The following is a 20,830-nucleotide window of genomic DNA, read 5'->3' on the forward strand; positions in this document are numbered from 1 at the left end:
CCGTCACGTGACCCAAAGCGCTACCAGTCTTTCCGACACAAGGGACCCAGAACTACGACTCCCAGCAAGCCCTGCGCCGGCCCTCGGTGCGCTCGCGCTGCCGGAAGTGCAGGTCGTGCTTCCGGCGGCGGCTACGGGCCGGGGGTGTGAGCCCTTCTCGGCGTCCGGGCTGCCCGGCGCGCGGAGGCGCGGCGCGGGGTGAGTGGCTCGCGACGGCCCGACCGCTGGCGCCGGCCTGGACCGTGATGTGGCCCGGCCCCGACGCAGCAGCCGAAGGGGCTCCTGGGGCGGCGGGTCCCCGGCCTCGGTCGCGCCCACCGAGCCTGACCCTGGAGCTGCAAGCACTCCTGGGTTTTAAGTCATGGCGGGTGCGAGCGGCTCTCTGCTTCAGGCGTTTGCTTGACAGCTCCTTCTCCACACGGGGGAAGAGAGATGGCAAACGTCAGGGCTTCCTAGACCCCGCGGCGGCCGCCCACCCCGTGCACGGAGTCGGGCGGGGCGGGCGGGCGGCCGCGTCTGAGCAGGCAGCTGGCTAGATCAGGCCTGGCAATTCCCAGGCTTGTTTGTAGCCGGGTCAGTCTGGCTGTGGTTGAGTTCTGCCCAGGGGCTGTGGAAGAGCTTATGCCCACCCTTGACCCGGGGTCCTGGCGGCTGGCGGTCGTTAGCCGGGTGGGTGGGTGGGGCTGTTTCTCACATGTCTCCATGCGTGGTTCTTTTGCACAGAGGAGTCCTCTGGTGTGTCCCTGCCCACCATGGCCAAGCCAACAAGCAAAGATTCAGGCTTGAAGGAGAAGTTCAAGATTCTGTTGGGACTGGGAACATCAAGGCCAAATCCCAGGTCTGCAGAGGGCAAACAGACGGAGTTCATCATCACAGCAGAAACCCTGAGAGTGAGTGAGCTGCCTGTCTTTACTAGCCTAGTGGGAAGTGCAAGGAAGGCTGGGTTCAGTCTTGCACTAGGTTCTGTGGGAGACAGGTTGCTGGTGATCATTTGCACAGGGATGCTGTCTCCAGTACTGTGGAGGTGGGCATGTCCTTCTTTCCTTTGGAAGGCTCAGAAAGTCAGAATCTTAGTGACCCGGTCCAGCACACTTGAGTTAGTACTCAGGTATGGGTGTAAGAGAGCCCATTTTACTAGATATGGCCTGAATGCCATCATCTCCACAGGTAGTTAGGGATATGGCCAGGTATTTTGTGAGTTCTGGGAGAAGTGGGTCCTTCTGTATACAGGATAGTGTGTTTGTATCCTCCTGACACATGCCCGGCATTATGTTTTGCCCACGAGTAAATGTTGAATTTTTGCACTTGTAGTGTTTCCCACTTAGAAACAACCAAAACATTTATCAGCTGATGAATGGATAGATACAACGTGGTACCGTGTTTTCCTGAAAATAAGACCTACCCATAAAATAAGCCCTAGCAGGATTTCTAAGCATTTGCACAATATAAGCCCGACTCCGAAAATAAGACCTAATGATGGGCGTGGCTTCGCAGTGTATCTGCACAACCCATGCATTTCATCGCAGAGTGGTACAGAAGACAAGCAGCCCTTCTTATCTGCCCCATGAGAGCTCTATTGCTCAACATGAGAGATTGGGGCCAATGGTTCTAAAGGAAATAGTGTTACAAGAAAATCAGGATGGAATTCGGGGTTTGGAGAGTTATGATGATGTTCCAGAAGAAGACGACTTAACTATATTTGAATAAATGTAGATTGTTGTACCGTACTTAAGAAAAATAACACATCCCCTGAAAATAAGCCCTAGGGTGTCTTCTTGAGGAAAAATAAATATAAGACCCTGTCTTATTTTTGGGGAAACAGAGTACATGTTAGGTCCAAGAGGGAGAGACACGAAGCCTCACGTGTAACAAAATGCTGTTTATTTCAAGCATCTGGGTGCAGATGGGTAGAGGTGAAAAAGCGTCCATGAGAGAAAAGGGGAGCCTTGGGTTTTATAGGGGTTTTTTCCAGGGGGAGTAAGTGGGCCAGAACAGCTGCTTGTAATAAATTCTTTTGCAAACCACCAACTCCTGAGACCCCTGCCCGAGTCACATCCATCCTTCTGCTCTGGCGTTGTCCTTATCAGGAGAGTTAGGGAGGGATGGGGGAGGAATGCTGGCTGCAGCTGTCTGTTAGATCTACAAGGTCCGGGAACTCTCCAGACTCTTGGGGCTATTGTTTTACAAGCCTAAGTTTTGCATTAACCACATTCCGTCCTGTACATACTTTTTGAGTTCCCACCTGGAACAAACCTAACGGTGCATTCATACAGTGGGATGTGATTGAGCAATAAAAAAGAATGAAAAACTGACACATACTGCAATGTAGATGAACCTTGAAAACATGCTAAGTAAAAAAACCAGTCACAGAGGCCACATACAGGAAATGTCAGAATAGGCAAATCCACAATAACAGAAAGTAGATTCATGTTTGCCAGGGGCTGGGGGGAGGATGGAATTGGTGTGGGGTTTTCTTTGGGGGTGATGAAAATGTTCTGGAATTAGTGGAGATGGCTATAACAATTGTAAATATACAAAAGACTGAATTATATAGTTCAAAATTGTTACAATGGTGTATTTTAGGTTATATGGGTTTTAACTCAATAAAAAATTTTTGGTCGTGAAGAAAAAGTTTCATTTTCTCAGTCCACTGAGATGGAGCAATAAGTTCTTTGGTGAATCCTGATTTCAGAAAGAGCTGCTTTAAGTGTCCAGTTGTTAGGGTGGGTTGTGACTAGCGGTTAAGGAAACCTGTGGCCTGAGCGCCGGCCCCTTTTCTTCTTTCGTCTTTCTAGGAACTGAGTGTTGAATGTGGTCTCAACAATCGCATCCGGGTGATAGGGCAGATTTGTGAAGTCGCAAAAACTAAGAAATTGGAAGAGGTAGGTTTGTCGCAGTTGGGCTACTAAAAAGATGCATGTAGGTTGTTTACAAGCCTGAGTTTGCTTTTTCTGGGAGCATGATTGACAGCTAATTTTGCTAATTATCTGATTTGCACTATTTTAGAGTAATTTTCATCTTAGTGATGGGAAGCTTCTGGAAATGCCCTGAGTGCAACCCTGAGGGACTAGTTGTGTTGGGGTGGGGAGCAGAGGGATTAGGTGTTTCCAGCAGACCCCAGAAAGGTTTTGTAGTGGCTTATAAAAATGCGTGCGTACTTGTCCTCCCCTATTACACATTCAGGGGAAGGGAAAATAAAGGAATGTCAGGAAAGAGTTTGGTTTCACAGAGAACAATTCAAGATGTACCAATCGTGGTACCATCTGGGGAGAGGTGACTGTCTGGTGGTATCAGGCAACGTCACAGACACACGTTTATCTTGGGCAAATGTTTCCAAACTCTGTCGACGACTGGGGACAGAATGGAAAGTTGTCATTCTGGGAGTGCAGAATGACACTGCCCCAGGCTGCTGGTCGAGCACCTTAGGGCCCTGCCCTAGCCTTGCCCAGCGTTTGCAGGTGAACAAACGCCTCACACCTCACAGACTCAGGGCTGCTAAGGGGAGAACGACTACATCTTCAGCAGTTCATCACAAACATACAAGCCGCACATCACTAAGGAAAAATGTAAGAAATAGGAATCCTGGTTCGGAAGGTTGTTTATATAGGTACAAAACATCGTGCGAATAGATGAGTGGGCCTCAGAGGCTGGGGTGGTCCACAGGCTCTGTGTTTGCGTGTTATTGCTGCTCAGGTTGTCATGATGGGAGTGTTGGGAATGGGACAAAGGAGGGGAGATTCCCAGCGTACCCTGAGTTGGTTGGGATGTTGGTCAGACAGCACCTACAAGACCACGGCCATTTTAGTTCCATTTCTGTTGGGAGTGAACCCAGGAGAGGGGGAGTGGTCAGAAAGCTCTGGTTGGAGGTTAACGTGGGGAAGGGAAGGTGACGGGAGCCATCTCAGAAGCTTGCTGAGTGACACTGATTATGGCAGTTCAAGGGGGAGCAGGGACAAGTTCCCCACGGGTGGGGTCAGAGGAGGCAGGTTTCAGGAGGAGCAGTGAGTTCTTCCTCCATGGGTCTGAGGGTGGCGAAGGCAGGGTGGGGTGTGGGGCCAGGGCCACGGCTGGTGTGTTCACGGAGAAAAGCCACAGAGCTGCGTGTCTGGCACAGGCCCAGGGCCCACCATGCACTTCTGGTTCTGAGGCCCCTCCCGTGACTTCCCCGCCAGAGTCTGGGCAGCTCTAATGGGGACTCCCTGCGGGCCTTGGGGAAGCCAGGCTGCTTCCCGGCCTGCCTGCTGTCCTCCCCTCGCCTGTTTCCGTCTGTGGCCTGGGGTGGCTGCAAGGGACCTGCTCGGGTTTGAAGTCACCTTGAGCCGGTCTTGTTAGGCTTGTCATCACAGGCTGCAGCAGGGACAGGAGACATGAGCGTCAGAGGGGCTCTAAGCCAGAAGCCCCCATTGTCTGCTCCGTCCTGTGTTCACGGTGCTGTCCTTGAGTTGAGGGGCCAGTTATTGGAGACGGCACCCTGATGACTGTCCCTCTTTTCTGGTGTCAGCACGCGGTGGAAGCACTCTGGAAGGCGGTCGCAGACCTGCTGCAGCCAGAGCGGCCGCCGGAGGCCCGGCATGCGGTGCTGGCTCTGCTGAAGGCCATCGTGCAGGGGCAGGTAAGGGGCCGGCAGGCCTGTGTCCTGGTGTAGGGTGACTCCAGGCTGCCCATTGACTGTCCTCCTGCTGCCACCTTTGCTAGGTGTGGGGTCTGGTGCCCGATAGGCTCTGGAGCCAGACTGCCCGGGGTTGGGGGGCTCTCGGCTTCACTCCCCATGTCTGTGGCCCTGGCCGGTCACTGGAGCCAGAGCCTCCCCCTCCCCCCGTGAATGAGGGTGGTGGCTGCACCTTCCTCCCTTGGGATGTTTTGGGGTTAAATGGAGCAATCTGTGGGACAGCAACGTGCCTGGTTCAGGCTGTCCTCCCCTCACCCCCCGCCCTCTTCCGGCAGCCGGGCACCTGCCCTTCTCTCACGTTCCAGCTGCTCCAGCTGGTCCTTGAACACCTGGCCCCTCTTGTTGCTACCTAAAGGCTGGAACCCTCCCCCAGTTGGCCACTTCCTTCTTTGTGTCCCGGCTACTCAGAGGCCGGTCCACTCTTACTGCGCCTCTCCCGGGGCTTCACCAGCTTAGGCCTTGCTGTCGCTCTGTGAGCACAAATGTGTCTACCTGGGCTGAGCGCTGGGGCAGGGCATGAGCTGCTTTGTCCCCTCTTGTGTGCCCACACTGTGCCCAGAGGCTGATTTGCAGCAGGTGCTCGCATGCACTTTCAGCTGCCCGGCCAGTGCACCTGGTCCCTGCCCCACACCCCGCCAGCACGCTGCCCTGCCCCTCGCAGCCTGTGGCTGTGGGAAGGAGAAAGGGCTGGAGTCTAGGTGCCCCTGCACCTCTGGGCTGCCTGGCAGCCACGTGGGAGACTGTGGCAGGGCTCTGCTGACCCTTGTTTTTATCTTTAGGGTGACCGCTTGGGAGTCCTTCGAGCCCTCTTTTTTAAGGTCATCAAGGATTACCCTTCTAACGAAGACCTCCACGAAAGGCTGGAGGTTTTCAAGGCCCTCACAGACAATGGGAGACACATCACCTACTTGGAGGAGGAACTGGGTGGGTGCCACATCGGGTGTGAGGTTTCTCTGGCCCCGGTGATCAAATTTAATCTGGGATGCAGAAGGCCTGGGGCCGGCCAGGGCTGCTGCAGTTCACACTGATGGCCTGCAGGGGGCGCACACCACTCAGCTCTGCGCACCTGGGTTCACCTGCATCCGCCCTAGTCTCTTGGGGAGCTTGTTAAAAATGCAGAGTCCTGGGCTTCATTCCAGACCTGCTGACCCAGAGTGTCTGGGCCTAGGAACCTGCCTTTGGAGCGGGCAGGAGGTGGGCCAAGTCCTGTTGTTGGGAGGTGGTGCTGATTCCCTGGTCCTGCTCTCCTTGCCCTCTGTGCCCGCCTAAGTCCTCGTCGCACCCCCGACCTGTCTCCTGCCGTCCTGACAGTGTGAGGCTTCTGTGGGTCTTGAGACTTTGTGTCTTTATTGTGGGGAGAAAAGAAAGGAGGAGGAAGAAAGATCTGACTTGGGCTTTGCTTTTCTATTGCCCAGAAAAGGGCCTCCAGGACAGGTGCTAACAGGGGACCTGCTGGCAGGTTTTTTTTTTTTTTTTTTTTTTTTTTTGAGACAAGGTCTCAATCTGTTGCCAGGGCTAGAGTGCCGTGGTGTCAGCCTAGCTCACAGCAACCTCAAACTCCTGGGCTCAAGTGATCCTGCTGCCTCAGCCTCCCGTGTATCTGGGACTATAGGCATGTGCCACTACGCCCAGCTAATTTTTATATGCGTATATATGTGTGTGTGTATGTATGTATGTATGTATATATATATATTTTTTTTTTTTGTAGTTGTCCAGCTATTTTCTTTCTATTTTTTTGATAGAGATGGGGTCTCGCTCTTGCTCAGGCTGATCTCGAACTCCTGAGCTCAAATGATCCTCCTGCCTCTGCCTCCCAGAGTGCTGGGTTACAGGCGTGAGCCACCGCACCCGGCCAGGTTTTCTAAGGCCAGGTTTTCTAAGGTTATGCGCTGGCAGCCAAGCGTGTGCGGGGTTCTCTGTCCTCTACACGCCCAGCTGGTGTCTGCCCCCAGCATTATGGGCTGGGCTCTGTGTGTAAAGCACACGCACCCCCACTCGTCTCAGCTCAGACCCCTCTGCGCAGCCCGAGAGTGGTAGAGTCTAGGGTCTGTGCCTGGGCTCCTGCTGGGCCTCCTCTGGCCCAGTGCGTGGCCTGCCTGTCATTTCAAGGGGACCAATGACATGGTTTCTGGCAGTAATTGGGTTTGGATACGTTTTCCTGAGGGAAGAGGTGTGTCACGAGTGTAGATTCGACTTCTATACAAATTCCTGTCCTCCTTTCCGCAGCTGAGTTTGTCCTGCAGTGGATGGATGTCGGCTTGTCCTCAGAATTCCTCCTGGTGCTGGTGAACTTGGTCAAATTCAACAGCTGTTACCTTGATGAATACATCGCATCAATGGTTCAGTAAGCAGAGGATACAAACTGTGCTAGTCTGAAAGCAGTCCCACTGTCTCGGGCCTTAAGCTCTGCTCTGCAGGTTGAGTTGAAACCCCCAAATAAATGGGGAAGTTGGAAGTGGACACAGCCACCCTCTGCTTGTCACATTGCATGTTTTTACTCATTATCTTTTTGTTGTTATTCTTTCAAAACATTCCGTGAAATCCCTGAGGGCAGGGCTTTGTCTGCCTGGTGCTGAGCACCCAGCACTGAGGCCAGCAGGTGGCACAGATCACGTTCCCAGCATTTGCTGGGCAAGTGGGACCCTGAGGAGGGACGAGCCACTCCTGTGGCAGACTGCAGAGTGACTAAGGACCGAAACGTCGTTGCTTGGCCTTCTGGGAAATGTCTCCAAGCTAATGCTGGTCCTTCTTCCACAGCATGGTCTGTCTGCTGTGCATCCGGACTGTGTCCTCCATGGACATAGAGGTCAGTGACTCCCCTTGTTTCTTGGGAAGCTGACACTTGGGGGTCAAGCCCTGTGAGTCACTTGTTGGCTATGGCCCTGGGCATCTCCCCTGGAAGTAGAGACAGTTGGATGGGCCCCCTGCCCTTAGAGTTGTAGCTCAGATGGGACAGCGTAGTGTCAACCTTGGTGACAGGGATGTTGGAGTGTCTCCCAGACACTCGCTCTGTGGTTCTTAGGGAGGCTGCTTTGGCAGTGAGGAGGGGCCCCGTCACTGACCAAATGAGGAGGGAAGGAGGCCTGGGGTGTCACCTCCGCAGGACCAGTGTGACCCCTCCGTTTCTCCCACCAGGTCTCGCTGCAGGTGCTGGACGCCGTTGTCTGCTACAACTGCCTGCCGGCCGAGAGCCTCCCTCTGTTCATCGTCACCCTCTGCCGCACCATCAACGTCAAGGAGCTCTGTGAGCCTTGCTGGAAGGTGGGGGTCTCTGAAGCTGTTGTCCTGGAGAGTTCTTCCCCAGGACGAGGTCCTCAGCCAGGCACCCGGACGAGACAAGGGCCAGCCTGTCCCCATGAATGGCTCTCTGATTCTTGGGGTGGCCAGACAATGGCCTGTTGAGGAAAGTCCAGTGGCATTTTCCCAGGCAGTTGAGCCAAGGTCAGGGTTTTGGTGTGTTGTGCGAACTCTGCTGCCTCTGCGTTTGGGAAGACACAGAGGCAGCTGGCTGGACCTAGCGTGGCTGCAGAGCCCTGGCCGGGCAGGGCCGGTGGAGGGGCTGGGCTTTCGGGAGGGGGCTTGTGTTTGCCGACCCCTAATGATGTGCTTTTTGTCTCCCAGCTGATGCGTAACCTCCTGGGCACCCACCTTGGCCACAGCGCCATCTACAACATGTGTCGAGTCATGGAGGACAGGCGAGTGCATGGGCTGGGCGGTGGGCGTGGGGAGCCAGCCTGAGTGCCCGCAGAAACCCCTCGGGAGCAGGCCCACTGCCTGGTGTTGGCGCTCAGTTGCCTGGGCTAGAGTGCCGTGGCATCAGCCTAGCTCACAGCATCCTCAAACTCCTGGCCTCAAGTGATTCTCTTGCCTCAGCCTCCCGAGTATCTGGGAGTACAGGCATGCACCATCATGCCCGGCTAATTTTTTTTTCTATATATTTTTAGTTGGCCAATTAATTTGTAGAGACAGGGTCTCGCTCTTTTTTTTGTTTTTTGAAACAGAGTCTTGCTTTGTTGCCTAGGCTAGAAGTGAGTGCCGTGGCATCAGCTTAGCTCACAGCAACCTCAAACTCCTGGACTCAAGCAATCCTGCTGCCTCAGCCTCCCGAGTAGCTGGGACTACAGGCATGTGCCACCATGCCTGGCTAATTTTTTCTCTATATATTAGTTGGCCAATTAATTTCTTTCTATTTATAGTAGAGACGGGGTCTTGCTCTTGCTCAGGCTGGTTTCGAACTCCTGACCTGGAGCAATCTGCCCGCCTCGGCCTCCCAGAGTGCTAGGATTACAGGTGTGAGCCACCGGGGGTCTCGCTCTTGACCTCTGGTGATCCTCCCACCTCGGCCTCCCAGAGTGCTAGGGTTATAGGCATGAGCCACCATTCCCGGTCCGCCTGCTCCTTTTGATGGTTCGTCCAGAAGCTGTCATTAAGGCTAGGCATTTATCTCACATGTGGGATCTCTTGTCCTTTCCTTGCGTCAGTCAAATCAGAATGTCCAAAATGAATGTGGATGTCCTCTGGTGTGGCCCTCGACTTGAGGTGTTAGCCTCAATGCCACCCTGGCTTCCACCCCCACAGCCAAAGCACAAGTCCTGTTGCCGCCGCCCAATAGATAGATGGCTCAGATCTAAGCATGCTGGTCTCCCAGCCGTACCCTTGGCCCTCACCTTCTCTCCTGCTTCCGTTCTTGCTCCTGAAGTACATTCCTCCACACAGCAGCCAAGTGGCCTTGTCCTGACACAGATCTGACCGTGTCACCCTTTGCTTAAAGCCACCATGGCTTCCGGCACCCTCAGACACTGCCCCTCCCTGGGAAGTGTGGCCCTGTGGGTCCCAGCTGCCGCAGCCCCCTGGGCCTCTCATTCCCTCCAATCTTGCTCTTCTGTCACCCACCAAGGCCTTTTGTACACACTGTTGCCTCTTGCTAGAAGGTTCGTTTGCTTTTGCCAGTTACTTTGAGTGTTCCCTGAGGTCTTAGCATAGTCGGTAATTCTCTGTGTTCCCTGGGTGGACTCGCTCTCCTATCCTGTGCCTCCTTCTTAGCTGTGATTTGAGGTGGAGACTCTGCACTTACTCGTGAGGGTCTTTGGCTGGCATTTGCATCCCTTGAGTGTGAGCATGTGAGGCTGAGGGACGTCCCTCTTGCTCCCCTTTGAGTCCCTGGCATCTAGCACGACCCGTGGCATGCGGCGTGGTCAGCGCCGACTAGTTGTACAGAACGGGTGGCTGCCGCGGCCTCTGTTCCTGCCCTTGCCCAGCTTTGCTGTTCCGTGGGCGCCGGGACTCGCTCCAGCCCAGCCTCCTGCCCTGCTGCCTCCCGAGGCCGCGGCTCTGCTCACGTGCCATCCTTGTGCAAAATGCTTTCAGAGCCTACATGGAGGACGCCCCACTGCTGAGAGGAGCCGTGTTCTTCGTGGGCATGGCTCTCTGGGGGGCCCACCGGCTGTACTCGCTCAAGAACTCTCCGACTTCTGTGCTGCCCTCGTTTTACCAGGTGACGCGGTGTCCGTGTCCTGGGGACCTGACGAGGGAGGGCGAGCTCCCCTCGGGCTGCCCACCTGCCTGCCCCGCCAGGGGCTCTGCGGCGGCATCTCCGGTCACCTGCTTCTCAGCTGGCCATGAGATTTAGGGCCATTCGAAGGTTTTATTCTCAAGCAAACCTTGTATCTTATGAACTTCATCTCCTGCAAATTAGCACTGAAACCGCCCAGCATTCCCTCTGGGACAGTGAGTGTCTTGCTGTTGACAGTTGTAGCTTGTCAGGTGGTGGTCTCGCTCTCTCTGGAGTGATGCCAGCGGCTTAGCTGCTGTTTCCACGGCGCCCTGTGGCATGCAGAGCACTTTCTCTGTGTGTTGTCATTTGGTTCTCGGGGCTCCCTGGTGAGCAGGGGCGGTTGTAATGTCCTCATTTTACAGGGAACAGCGGCTCACTAGCTGTGTCTTGTCCTGGGTCTCGCAGAACCTCCCAACCCGCTGCTCCTTCTGCTGTGCCCCTGCTCCTCCGGAGGGGCCTCGGGAGATGTGGTCTCTGCGCTTTGCTCGTGTCAGAACTCGGGTGGTGGCTTCGGGCTCTGCGGTGCTGACACACTAGGGGCCCAGAATTCAGAGTTTCTGGTCTGTCCGAGTCGTGCCCCTTGGAGGCTCTGGTTCCCTGTCTCTGTCCCGACTGCCTGGAGCAGTGCGGGCTCCTCGCCGGCTCGCCCGTGGCCGTGGCGCGTGTGTGCTGAGCGCCGCTCGGGCATCTTGCGCTCAGGTCTGCGGGCATGTGCGGCTTCCTGCGCGAGGAGCAGCTGCTGAGTCTGCCCCGGCTTGTGTTCCAGGCCATGACCTGCCCGAACGAGGTGGTGTCCTACGAGATCGTCCTGTCTATCACCAGGCTCATCAAGAAGTACAGGAAGGAGCTCCAGGCCGTGACGTGGGACATTCTGCTGAACATCATGGAACGGCTGCTTCAGCAGCTTCAGGTGGGCAGGCTTGTCCCACCTGGAAGGTGGCGTGCTCCGTGTCTGCGCCTGTCCTGGGCCCAGCAGAGACTGGGGCTGTGTCGTCTTGGTTCTCGGTGTTGCCAGTGCGTCTTCTACTGAAGACAGGGCTGGTTCCTCCAGATGTGCTCCGCTGTCATTTCGGCCCCGGGGGAATGTGCGAGGTGTGCAGGGGCTGGGCCTGTGTCGCCCAAGGCCCACACAGTGACACTGCAGGCCGCCCCACGGCCTGAGTGGGCCCTGAGGACAGTTCCCAGAGGACCTGGGGTGCTGCTGCCACTTTGGTGTGACGTTGGAGGAGGAGGGCGTGGTCGAGTCTGTGAACCACAGCACTGAGGAGGGGGCCACGGCCACACGCACGTGCCCATCGATGCAGGCACTGTGGGGGGACGAGGCCAGCCACCAGCGTGGGCTCAGGCCTGGGCCTTCTCCCAGAGGCCTGGGGTGGGTGATGTTTACGCCAAGCTAGGAAGGATGGGCTGGGACTCAGTAGGCACCGAAGTCTCCCTTGTCTTAGGGCCTCGCACTGGGCCGACCGCTGCCACTGAGCGCTGGCCAGGTGGCACTTCAGCCTGGATGGTGGCAAAGAGGCCACGCTCCAGGGCCTCTAGGAGATGCTGGAGCCTGGGGGAGGTGTGAAAGGGCTCGTGGCTACAGCTACTCTCAGCCTCCCGCCCACGCTTCCTCCTGGGCCTGGCCACGTGGGCACAGCCAGGACTCCCGAGGGATAGGGACAGGCAGGAGCAGGCGACTGCCCACTTGGCCCAGCGTGGCCCAGTGGGAGGGCCTGAGGGGTGCTGGGACGCAGCCTGTCTGGAGCCGAGTGCTCGAGGAGGGGAGGTCAACCCGTGTCATGTGCCCCGGTGCTGCAGTGCCTGGACAGCCCAGAGCTCAGGACCATCGTCCACGACCTGCTGACCACGGTGGAGGAGCTGTGCGATCAGAACGAGTTCCACGGCTCCCAGGAGAGATACTTCGAGCTGGTGGAGAGATGCGCAGACCAGAGGCCTGTAAGACGCCCTCTCGGGTGGGGCCTCTGGTGCCCAGGCCGGCGGGGTGGTTTCTGTCAGGCTGTGGGCAGGGCCTTGGCTGCAGGAGTGAGCCCGTTTCCTGGGTGTTTGAAGGAAAGGGCTGGGCTCCAGCAGGGACAGCTGCCAGGGCAGCAGCAGGCTGGGTGCGCGTGGGTCTGTTGAGCTGCTCAGCGCGAGCCGAACCATCAACTTCCTCCCACCTGCGCGGGGGAGGGTTCCGGGCCGGCTCCGGGGAGCCTTCTTGCTCCCAGGAGGCAGCAGTCGCTTTGCTGGGAACACTCAGCTTGGGGCAAGGCGTCTCCTGGGGTTTTGACCAGTGTCCCCATTGCCAGCGCACCTGTGCACACATGCACTCCCCACCTGGGCCTCAGGTGGCTGCTCTCCCTGAGCAGATTCCTCCCGGGTCACAGCCCGGTGGCCTGTGCTGATGGGGAAACCTCCAAGAGGGCAGAACGGCTCCTTGACGCCAGCTTTTTCTTCTTTTGGCAGGAGTCTTCCCTCTTAAACTTAATATCCTACAGAGCGCAGTCGATTCACCCGGCGAAGGATGGCTGGATTCAGAACCTGCAGCTGCTGATGGAGAGATTCTTCAGGTAGTGGGGCCCTGGGGCCCCTGCGTGGCGCCTAGAGCCCAAGCCCGAGCCCGAGCCCGTGTTTGCTCTCTGGGACTGCTGCTCCTGGTCTCAGGACACCCAAGGAGTCAGAGTGTTCCTTTCTGATTCTCAAAAGTAGCAGCTCTCAGCAGGGAAAGGAGGTTTCCAGCAGGACAGGGTCTTGCTCCTCCCCGCATGGTGCTTGTCTGGAAAGACGGCGTCCCCAAGGCAGAGCTCTCTGCCCCTTGCCCTGAGGTCAGGCTTGCTGCGGGTGGGCCAGCCAGCCTCAGCCGCTCTCCCCCGCAGGAGCGAGTCCCGCGGCGCCGTGCGCATCAAGGCGCTGGACGTGCTGTCCTTCGTGCTGCTCATCAACAGGCAGTTCTACGAGGTGCGTGTCATGGCTGCTGGGTCTGCACTGGGGCAGCCAGTTTCGGGGGAGTCCAGGGGGTGGGCCCCATGTGCTGCCTGGGCTCTCCTTTGCTGTGCGCTCCAGCAGCATAGGGTCCGCCTGGGGCTTCCTTTCCCAGCCAGCGCCCCTCCGCAGCAGGCTCGCAGCCAGCCCTGTCTGTTTGCTCCCTGTTCCTTCATTTATCCATTCTGGGCTGCCCTTGCCAGGCCTGCACCGGGCCTAGGGATGCGGCCAAGCAGCAGGGAGGGCAGGGTTCCCGCCTTGAGGGTAGTTATTTGGAAAGCTGGAGCCTCCAGAGAATTCCTTCCGGAGTTTAGGCCAGTCTCACTCGGGGACGTTTCTTTCTGTTTTGTAATCACATTTACCCTCTGCGGCTTGCCCTCATCAGCTGCTGGGGTCACCTGGGGGGGTCTCTATTGCCACCATCCTTTCCACCCCCTGTGGGGTTTGTGGCCACGGTCTTTTCCCCCTTGGAATACAGCAGGGTGTGCCCGGGGCTGTGCCTTTCCTTCCAGGAGTGTGGCTCAGCCTCTGAGCCCCCCTCTCGCCGCACACCCAGCCTTCCACTGGCCCTTTCCTGGGTGGCCTCTGCCTGTTCTGTCCATCTGTTCCCTGCTCCTGTGAAGCCGAGCTCAGCGCTTCTTCTGGGAGGTCCCTCTGGGTCCCCCAGTCCTCATCAGGGCTGGTCTTGTCCCGCTGTTTGCTCCTGTGCACTTTTACCTGCCTCTGTGAAAGCTCTCATCACAGCATCCCCAATGCAGTAGGTTTTATGACGTCAGGGTCTCCCCACCCTCAGCACACATGCAGCCTTCCACACACCAGGTGCCCATAATCGCCATGTGGAGTGACAAAAAGCAAGCCAGGGACGTTGCCTGGCTGTCGCATGTTGGAGCCTGTGGCATATTGGAGCCTGTGGCTGTGCCAGGCCATCGTGTAGTCGTGTAGCTGCCGCTGTCCTTCTGAACCACGGGGTTGGATGGGGGTGGATGGGGGGGGGCTGCTCTGGGAAAGGGCCCGCGGGCTCTGAGTCCAGGCTCAGCAGGCCTGATACACCCCTGCCCAGCTGCACTCCGTCTCCCTAACACTGCAGCTCCTTGCTGGTCGGAATTGGAGGAATTCAGGTGTCAGTGAAACCTGCTCCTTGCCAGGCTGGTGGCTCACCTTGCTCTTGCTTGTGCCCGGCACAGGAGGAGCTGATTAACTCAGTGGTCATCTCACAGCTGTCCCACATCCCCGAGGACAAAGACCACCAGGTCCGGAAGCTGGCCACCCAGCTGCTGGTGGACCTGGCAGAAGGCTGCCACACCCACCACTTCAACAGTCTGCTGGACATCATCGAGAAGGTGAGTGCTGCCCGGGGCCCAGGGCTGGGGTGCCAGAAGGGACCCTTCTTTGCAGCAGACCCCTGTGGGCAGAAATGGCCTCCAGACCCTCTGTCCCTATTCTCAGAGTGACTGGGTGGCCGTCTCTGCAGGCCGGGCGACCCTCCCAGCAGAGATTGGGTGGGAAGCGTGTGGGGCCTCCGCCTGGAGGCCCCTGGGAGCAGGTGTCGTGTTGCCACTCCTTGGCAGCTGGGAGCTGGGTGCGGGTCTGACCTGTTGTCCACTCTGCACGGCCTGCAGCTGTTCCCGTTAACCGTGACATGCACTCCGGTTTTTGAACAGTCACTTGAGGCGTGAAGTACATGTTTCCTTTCGAGGCGTAGGGGAGAAGGCCTTCGTGGGAGAGTGTTCGATCTGACAGTTGCCACCACAGCGTAGACGCAGGATTTCAGCCTTGGTCCTCTCTTTAAAGGTCATGGCCCGCTCACTGTCTCCACCCCCCGAGCTGGAGGAGAGGGATGTGGCCGCGTACTCGGCCTCCTTGGAGGACGTGAAGACCGCCGTGCTGGGGCTCCTGGTCATCCTTCAGGTGGGCGCCCGGTGTGGGTGGGTGGGCGGGCCTCCTGGAGCGCGTGGGGACAGCTCGCCCCCAGCTGTGTCTTGCTGGAGTCCGCTCCTCCGGGCTGTCTCTCCTGGGGTTGCAGAGGGTGTTGTGGTGCCAGAGGGATGCGGTGGGTCAGCATCACCTGACCAGAGCTGCTCTCTGCAGAGACGTCCCTGAGTCAGGGCCGGAGCCACATCCCGCCCGTCCTCAGCACAGGGCCTCCTCTGGCTCCAACCACACAGCCAGTCTGGGAAAGGTGGCGTCCGTCCCGCCCCACAGCAGTTGGGGACTCGTGTCGTGATGTGACCCGGGTACCATGCAGCTCACTGTGTACGGCGAACAGTCGAGTGGGTGTCAGTGTGTTCGCAGAGCTCTGCAGCGTCGCCAGTCAGTGCTGGCGCGTCTGTGCCCTTCCCGGAGAGACCCACAGCTGTAGCCGTCGCTCCCCGCCGCAGGCAGCCCCCAGTCCTCTTCCGGTCTCTGTGGATGTGCCTGTTCTGGACGTTTCATAGAAGGGGAATCCCGTAGGACGTGACTTTCTGTGTCAGTGTTATTTCCAGCAGAATAACGTTTTCCAGCGTCGCCCGTGCTGTGGCAGGTGCCAGTGCGCCACTCCTGTCTGTGCTGGGTGACACTCCACTGCACGATGGCCCACGTTTTGTTGACGCATCCGTCCACTGCCGGACTCGTGGGCTGTTTCCACCTGTTGGCTGCTGTCAGCGTCCTTGCAGTGTTGTGTGGGCCCGAGTGTCAGCTGCTCGTGGGTCTGCGCCGAGCCGTGGAGTCACTGGGTGTCTCGTTCGCCCGCGTGTAACGTTGTGAGGAGCGCGGGCTGTTCCCGCAGGGCGGCGCCACAGTCTCCACCCTCACTGGCCGTGTGTGGGGTTCTGGTTTCTCCACCAGAGAGAAAGTGTCCTCCGTGGCATTTATTTTTTTTTCTTTTCCCTTTTTGAGACAGAGTCTGACTCTTTCACCTGGGTTAGAGTGCAGTATCATCATCATAGCTCACAGCAACCTCAAACTCCGGGGCTCAAGTGATCCTCCTGCCTCAGCCTCCCGAGTAGCTGAGACTACAGGCATGCGCCACCATGCCCGGCTCATTTTTCTATTTTTAGTAGAGATGGGGTCTCACTCTTGCTCAGGCTGGTCTCGAACTCCTCACCTCAAGTGATCTTCCCACCTTGGCCTCCCAGAGTGCTGGGACCATCAGTGTCAGCCACCGTGCCTGGCCTCTCACTGTGGTTTCCCTGATGACTGACAGTGTTGACCATCTATTTTTGTGTCGTTGGCCATTTGTGAATCTTTGGAGAAATAACTGTTCAGATCCCTTGCCCAGTTTTTAATTGGGTCATTTGTGTTTTTATCATTAAGTCTCAAGAGTTCTCCATACATTCTGGAGACAAGTCCCGAGTCAGGTGGGTGACTTGTAGGGGGTCTGTCTCCAGTTGTGTTTTAGCGGCGTGCTCAGGTGCTCCTGGGCACCTCTGGCTGGCTCTGGGGGGTTCCTGGTGCCACGCCCCCTCATGTCCCCCATTGCCTCTGCCTCGGGCAGCAGTCGGCCTCTTCTGTTGGCCACTGCACCCTGGTCACTGGTTTTCAAGGCCTTATAGTGTCACTTGCTTGCATTTGCCAGTGTCAGTATTTTGTAAACTAGAACATTTGACTCAGTTTGCTGAAAAACTTGTAGTTTGTGAAATGTCAGATGGTGGGACAAGTCCTGGGCCTGACTCTTTCCCTTTTTTTGTTTATAATTAAAAAGTGATGCGTTTGAACCTTGAACAACACAGGTTAGGGGAGTCAAGCTCCTACACGGTTGAAAATCCACATCTAACTTTTGACTCCCCCCAAACTTTACTAACAGCTTACTGTTGCCTGGAAGCCTTACTGCCAACACAGACAGCGCTTTAGCACATACGGTGTGCTGTATGTGTGACACAGTGTGCCATCGTCATAGAGAGAGACAGGGAAGAGAACATGTTTTTAAGAAAATCATAAGACAAAGTATGTGTGCTGTTCATAAAGTGGAAGTGGATCCTCATAAAGGCCTTCATCCCCGTTACCTTCGTGTTGAGTAGGCTGAGTAAGAGGAGGAGGGGTTGGTTGTGCTGCCTCGGGTGGTGGAGGCGGGAGAGAATCCACGGGTAAGTGGACCCACATAGTTCACACCTGTGTTCAGGGGTCAACCGTGTGTGTGTTTGGCTAATGGTGTGTGACAATGAAGAGTTCGCAGCATGAACGTAGTGAAAAGTCCGGTTCCTCCTTCCTTCCCACCCAGAGGGCCCTGCAGAGCAGCAGCTGCTCCGAGTCACCGAGTGCCCTTCCTGGAGTGGCCTGTGCACCCTCACGCATGGCGTCAAACCTTCACACCACGTTTTTCTTGCCCAAGGCAGGGACAATGCTTTCTTTCTTTTTTTTTTTTTTTTTTAGACAGAGTCTCGCTTTGTTGCCCAGGCTAGAGTGAGTGCCATGGTGTCAGCCTAGCTCACAGCAACCTCAAACTCCTGGGCTCAAGCAATCCTGCTGCCTCAGCCTCCTGAGTAGCTGGGACTACAGGCATGTGCCACCATGCCCAGCTAATTTTTTGTTTCTGTATATATTAGTTGGCCAATTAATTTCTTTCTATTTATAGTAGAGACGGGGCCTTGCTCTTGCTCAGGCTGGTTTCGAACTCCTGACCTTGAGCAATCCGCCCGCCTCGGTCTCCCAGAGTGCTAGGATTACAGGCGTGAGCCATCGTGCCTGGCCGACAATGCTTTCTTACCGTGATTTCTGAGACAAGGAAAAATAGCTTTTGTGTTTAAAAAGAATAACGCCAATAAGCTTTTTAAGCATCACTACCTACCTCCAGGGTACAGAGTACCACAGGGGTCCCGGGGCTGCGGCTGGGTTCCTCCTGCGTCTCCCCAGTCCCCCTGCCAGCCCCCCACAAGGTTGCTGGCAGCGCTGAGGGCTCTCACCGGGAACTCACCTGTCAGGGAGGAGCTCTCGGCCTTGCTAGGATGGGGGGAGGGCTCCCAGCGGGAACGGCAGCCACATCTGGGGGACCATGTCCCCCCTGCCACCCCCACCTCAGCTTGCTTTTCCACACACGTGCACCTGGTCTGGGCTGAGCTGAGTAGCATTCCGCTGGGCAGATTTTCCTAATTTATTGATCATTCCCTGCTGATGAGACGGGCATGTTGTTTTTGGTTTTTTGCTGTTATGGAGAGAGGAAGCGCTCGAGGTGGGATCGGTGGGTGAGAGGGCGGTGCCTCGAGGAGCTCGGAAGACGCTGCGATGCCTTCCAGAGAGGCCACCCTGGGCCCACCCCTCCCCGGTACCTGGCGCCGTCTCTCCGGCTGGCCTCTGCTGCCTGTCTGGTGGTGACCCGGTGCCTTCCTGCAGACCAAGCTGTACACCCTGCCCGCCAGCCACGCCGTGCGTGTGTACGAGACGCTTGTCAGCCACGTCCAGCAGCACTACAAGCACAGCTACACCCTGCCCATCGCCAGCAGCATCCGGCTACAGGTGCGCTGGGCGGGCGGCCACTTCCCCGGGGGCCCGGCGAGCTGCCTCAGTCTTGGTGGATGTGGTGCCGGCAGGCTGGGTAGGCTGCAGGTGACGCGGGGAGAGACCTTCCTTCAGCAGACTGTCCCCTCCCGAGGACCTGCTGTCCTATCCTCTGCCTATAGCTGATGCGCCTGCATGGCTTGTCACTGAGGCATGTGGTGGCCTGGGTTGGGGAAAGAGAAAAGGAAGCACTTGGACTTCCGGGGTGGCACGTGGCCCTCGGCTCCTGGTCTGCGGAGCCTGCCAGAGACCCACAGCAGAAGACTGGGAGCGAGGGCAGGGCCCGCTGCTCTGGTGGCTGCTGGCACCGGGCTGCTCAGAGTTCACGGGTGGAAGCCCCAGCCCCTCCCGGGCTTCTGCTCTGTGCAGGGCCCTGCTGTTCGCAGAGCCCAGTTCCGTCTGTAGCTGGGGGACGTGATGGGCCCTGCACAGAACTCTGCTCGCTGGCATTTGGGTCTGTGTGTTGCTACCAGAGGAGCAGGTGCTCGTCCCGGTGCAGGCCCAGCTGCTGTGGGGCACGGGGCTGCACGGGCTCGGAGGCTCTGTGGGCTCGGAGGCTGTGGTTGCTGCTTGGGAGTTAGAGCCCTGGTGTTTCCAGGACAGAGCCCAGCTCTGTGGGGAAGCTGGGGCATGCCCACGGTAGCACGCGGCCTTTCCGAGCACCGCGTGGTGTTAGGCACATGGGTCTGAGCCATGGTGTCACCACCTGCCCTGGGCCGGGCGTGTCCCTGGCTTGGGGGGTTTCACAGTTTTCTCCCCGTACAGGCCTTCGACTTCCTGCTGCTGCTGCGGGCCGACTCGCTGCACCGCCTCGGCCTGCCCAACAAGGACGGGGTCGTGCGATTCAGCCCCTACTGCCTCTGCGACTACATGTGCGTGGGCTGCTGGCTGTGGCTGGGGCCTGAGAGGCTCTAGGGGCCTCAAATTCTCGGGGGCCAGTGGCAGAGCTGGGTGCTCTCTGCCCTTCTGGGGGGGGGTGTATCTGAGGGGTGGTCTCCAAAGGGGCCGGGGCCGGCAGCGACTGTGTCTGTTCTAACCCTGCATGGCCGCTGGGGGGCCGACCTCAGCTGCTGCTCTCGCTTACTCTGCAGGGAGCCTGAGAGGGGCTCTGAGAAGAAGGCCAGTGGCCCCCTGTCACCTCCCACTGGGACGCCCAGCCCTGCACCTACAGGCCCCGCCGTGCGGCTGGGCTACCTGCCCTACTCCCTGCTCTTCCGCGTCCTGCTGCAGTGTTTGAAGCAGGTGAGGGGGGCCCAGGCCCCAATCTCCATTAGATCATGCTGAACCCTGATGGGTGCTGCCCGTGGGCGTCAGCTTTTCAGAAAAAACACTGTCAATGCCGCTTACGCTGCGACCAGGGGAGGTGTGCTGCTCGTGTCCGGGATTGCCCCGAGGACCCACAGCAGCCCCATGCCTGGGCATTAAGCACCTGCCGTGTGCGGCCTCTTGGATGGACCCGAGGAGACATTCCTGCCTCTGCAAGGTGGTCTTGTTAGCAAGCCTTAAACGTGTGGACAAATACCTGTGACCATAGGCCAGGGTGTGCCTCCTATGCAGGGCGCACGTGGGCTGCGTGGCCTGGAAGGGGGTGCCATTGTGTCTGTCGGGCCATCTGCTGGGACAAGTTAGTCTTGAAAGGTGGGGAAGGTTTCAGGGCAGCAGGGAGCAAAGCCCAGAAGCAGGGCAGGTGCAGGGCAGCAGGAGGCAGGTGGGGGGCCCAGGCTGGTGGAGTCGGGGCTGGCAGTGGGTGAGGGTGAGGCCTGGGGTGGGAGGCAGGGCTCTGGGGACACGTGGCATTAGTACAGAAGGGGCAGGTAGACCTCCCAGGAGTCTCCGAGTCTCAGCCTCCGTGTGTTAGGTGCAGTCTGTGGAGAGCATGTAGGACTCAAGCCGTTGGCTGGGCTCTGGGCAGGGGCAGCTCTGTACCAGGGACACGTCTGGGTGGAGATCAGCCTGGAGGCCATGGCTGTGTCTGTCCCCTTGCTGTGGCCTCGAGTCGACCTTGGTTCTATAGCAGGCATCTGGGCTTGTGGGTTGCTGAAGAAGTGCTTGCTGCCGTTTCCTTTCTAGCTATTACATTAATAATAGGGTTTTTATTAAGGGCTACGTCTTAATTTCAACAGAAGAAATTCAGCCAGTATTCTAGGTGGGCATTTGTAGGGAGCCCTTGG

The 20,830-nt window shown here is 57.5% G+C and overlaps 1 protein-coding gene across 8 annotated transcripts in view; it reads left to right on the top strand.

The window, feature by feature from the left end:
- The first annotated feature begins 122 nt into the window (after positions 1-122).
- The window catches only part of TSC2 (TSC complex subunit 2), a 35,843-nt gene continuing 15,135 nt past the window's right edge, over positions 123-20,830 (top strand). For all 8 annotated transcript variants that reach the window (XM_012743446.3, XM_075994964.1, XM_075994963.1 and 5 more), the window contains exons 1-19: positions 123-198; positions 724-890; positions 2,796-2,882; positions 4,502-4,612; positions 5,449-5,593; positions 6,896-7,013; positions 7,427-7,475; positions 7,805-7,930; positions 8,291-8,364; positions 10,037-10,163; positions 10,990-11,133; positions 12,024-12,161; positions 12,672-12,775; positions 13,082-13,163; positions 14,372-14,527; positions 14,979-15,095; positions 18,495-18,617; positions 19,425-19,531; positions 19,751-19,901. In XM_012743446.3, the coding sequence (XP_012598900.1) occupies positions 753-890; positions 2,796-2,882; positions 4,502-4,612; positions 5,449-5,593; positions 6,896-7,013; positions 7,427-7,475; positions 7,805-7,930; positions 8,291-8,364; positions 10,037-10,163; positions 10,990-11,133; positions 12,024-12,161; positions 12,672-12,775; positions 13,082-13,163; positions 14,372-14,527; positions 14,979-15,095; positions 18,495-18,617; positions 19,425-19,531; positions 19,751-19,901 (2,097 nt within the window). In that variant the 5' untranslated portion in view covers positions 123-198; positions 724-752. The remainder of the gene's footprint in view (positions 199-723; positions 891-2,795; positions 2,883-4,501; positions 4,613-5,448; positions 5,594-6,895; positions 7,014-7,426; positions 7,476-7,804; positions 7,931-8,290; positions 8,365-10,036; positions 10,164-10,989; positions 11,134-12,023; positions 12,162-12,671; positions 12,776-13,081; positions 13,164-14,371; positions 14,528-14,978; positions 15,096-18,494; positions 18,618-19,424; positions 19,532-19,750; positions 19,902-20,830) is intronic.

Source organism: Microcebus murinus, chromosome 19, assembly GCF_040939455.1.
Source record: "Microcebus murinus isolate Inina chromosome 19, M.murinus_Inina_mat1.0, whole genome shotgun sequence".
NCBI classification, from domain to species: domain Eukaryota; kingdom Metazoa; phylum Chordata; class Mammalia; order Primates; family Cheirogaleidae; genus Microcebus; species Microcebus murinus.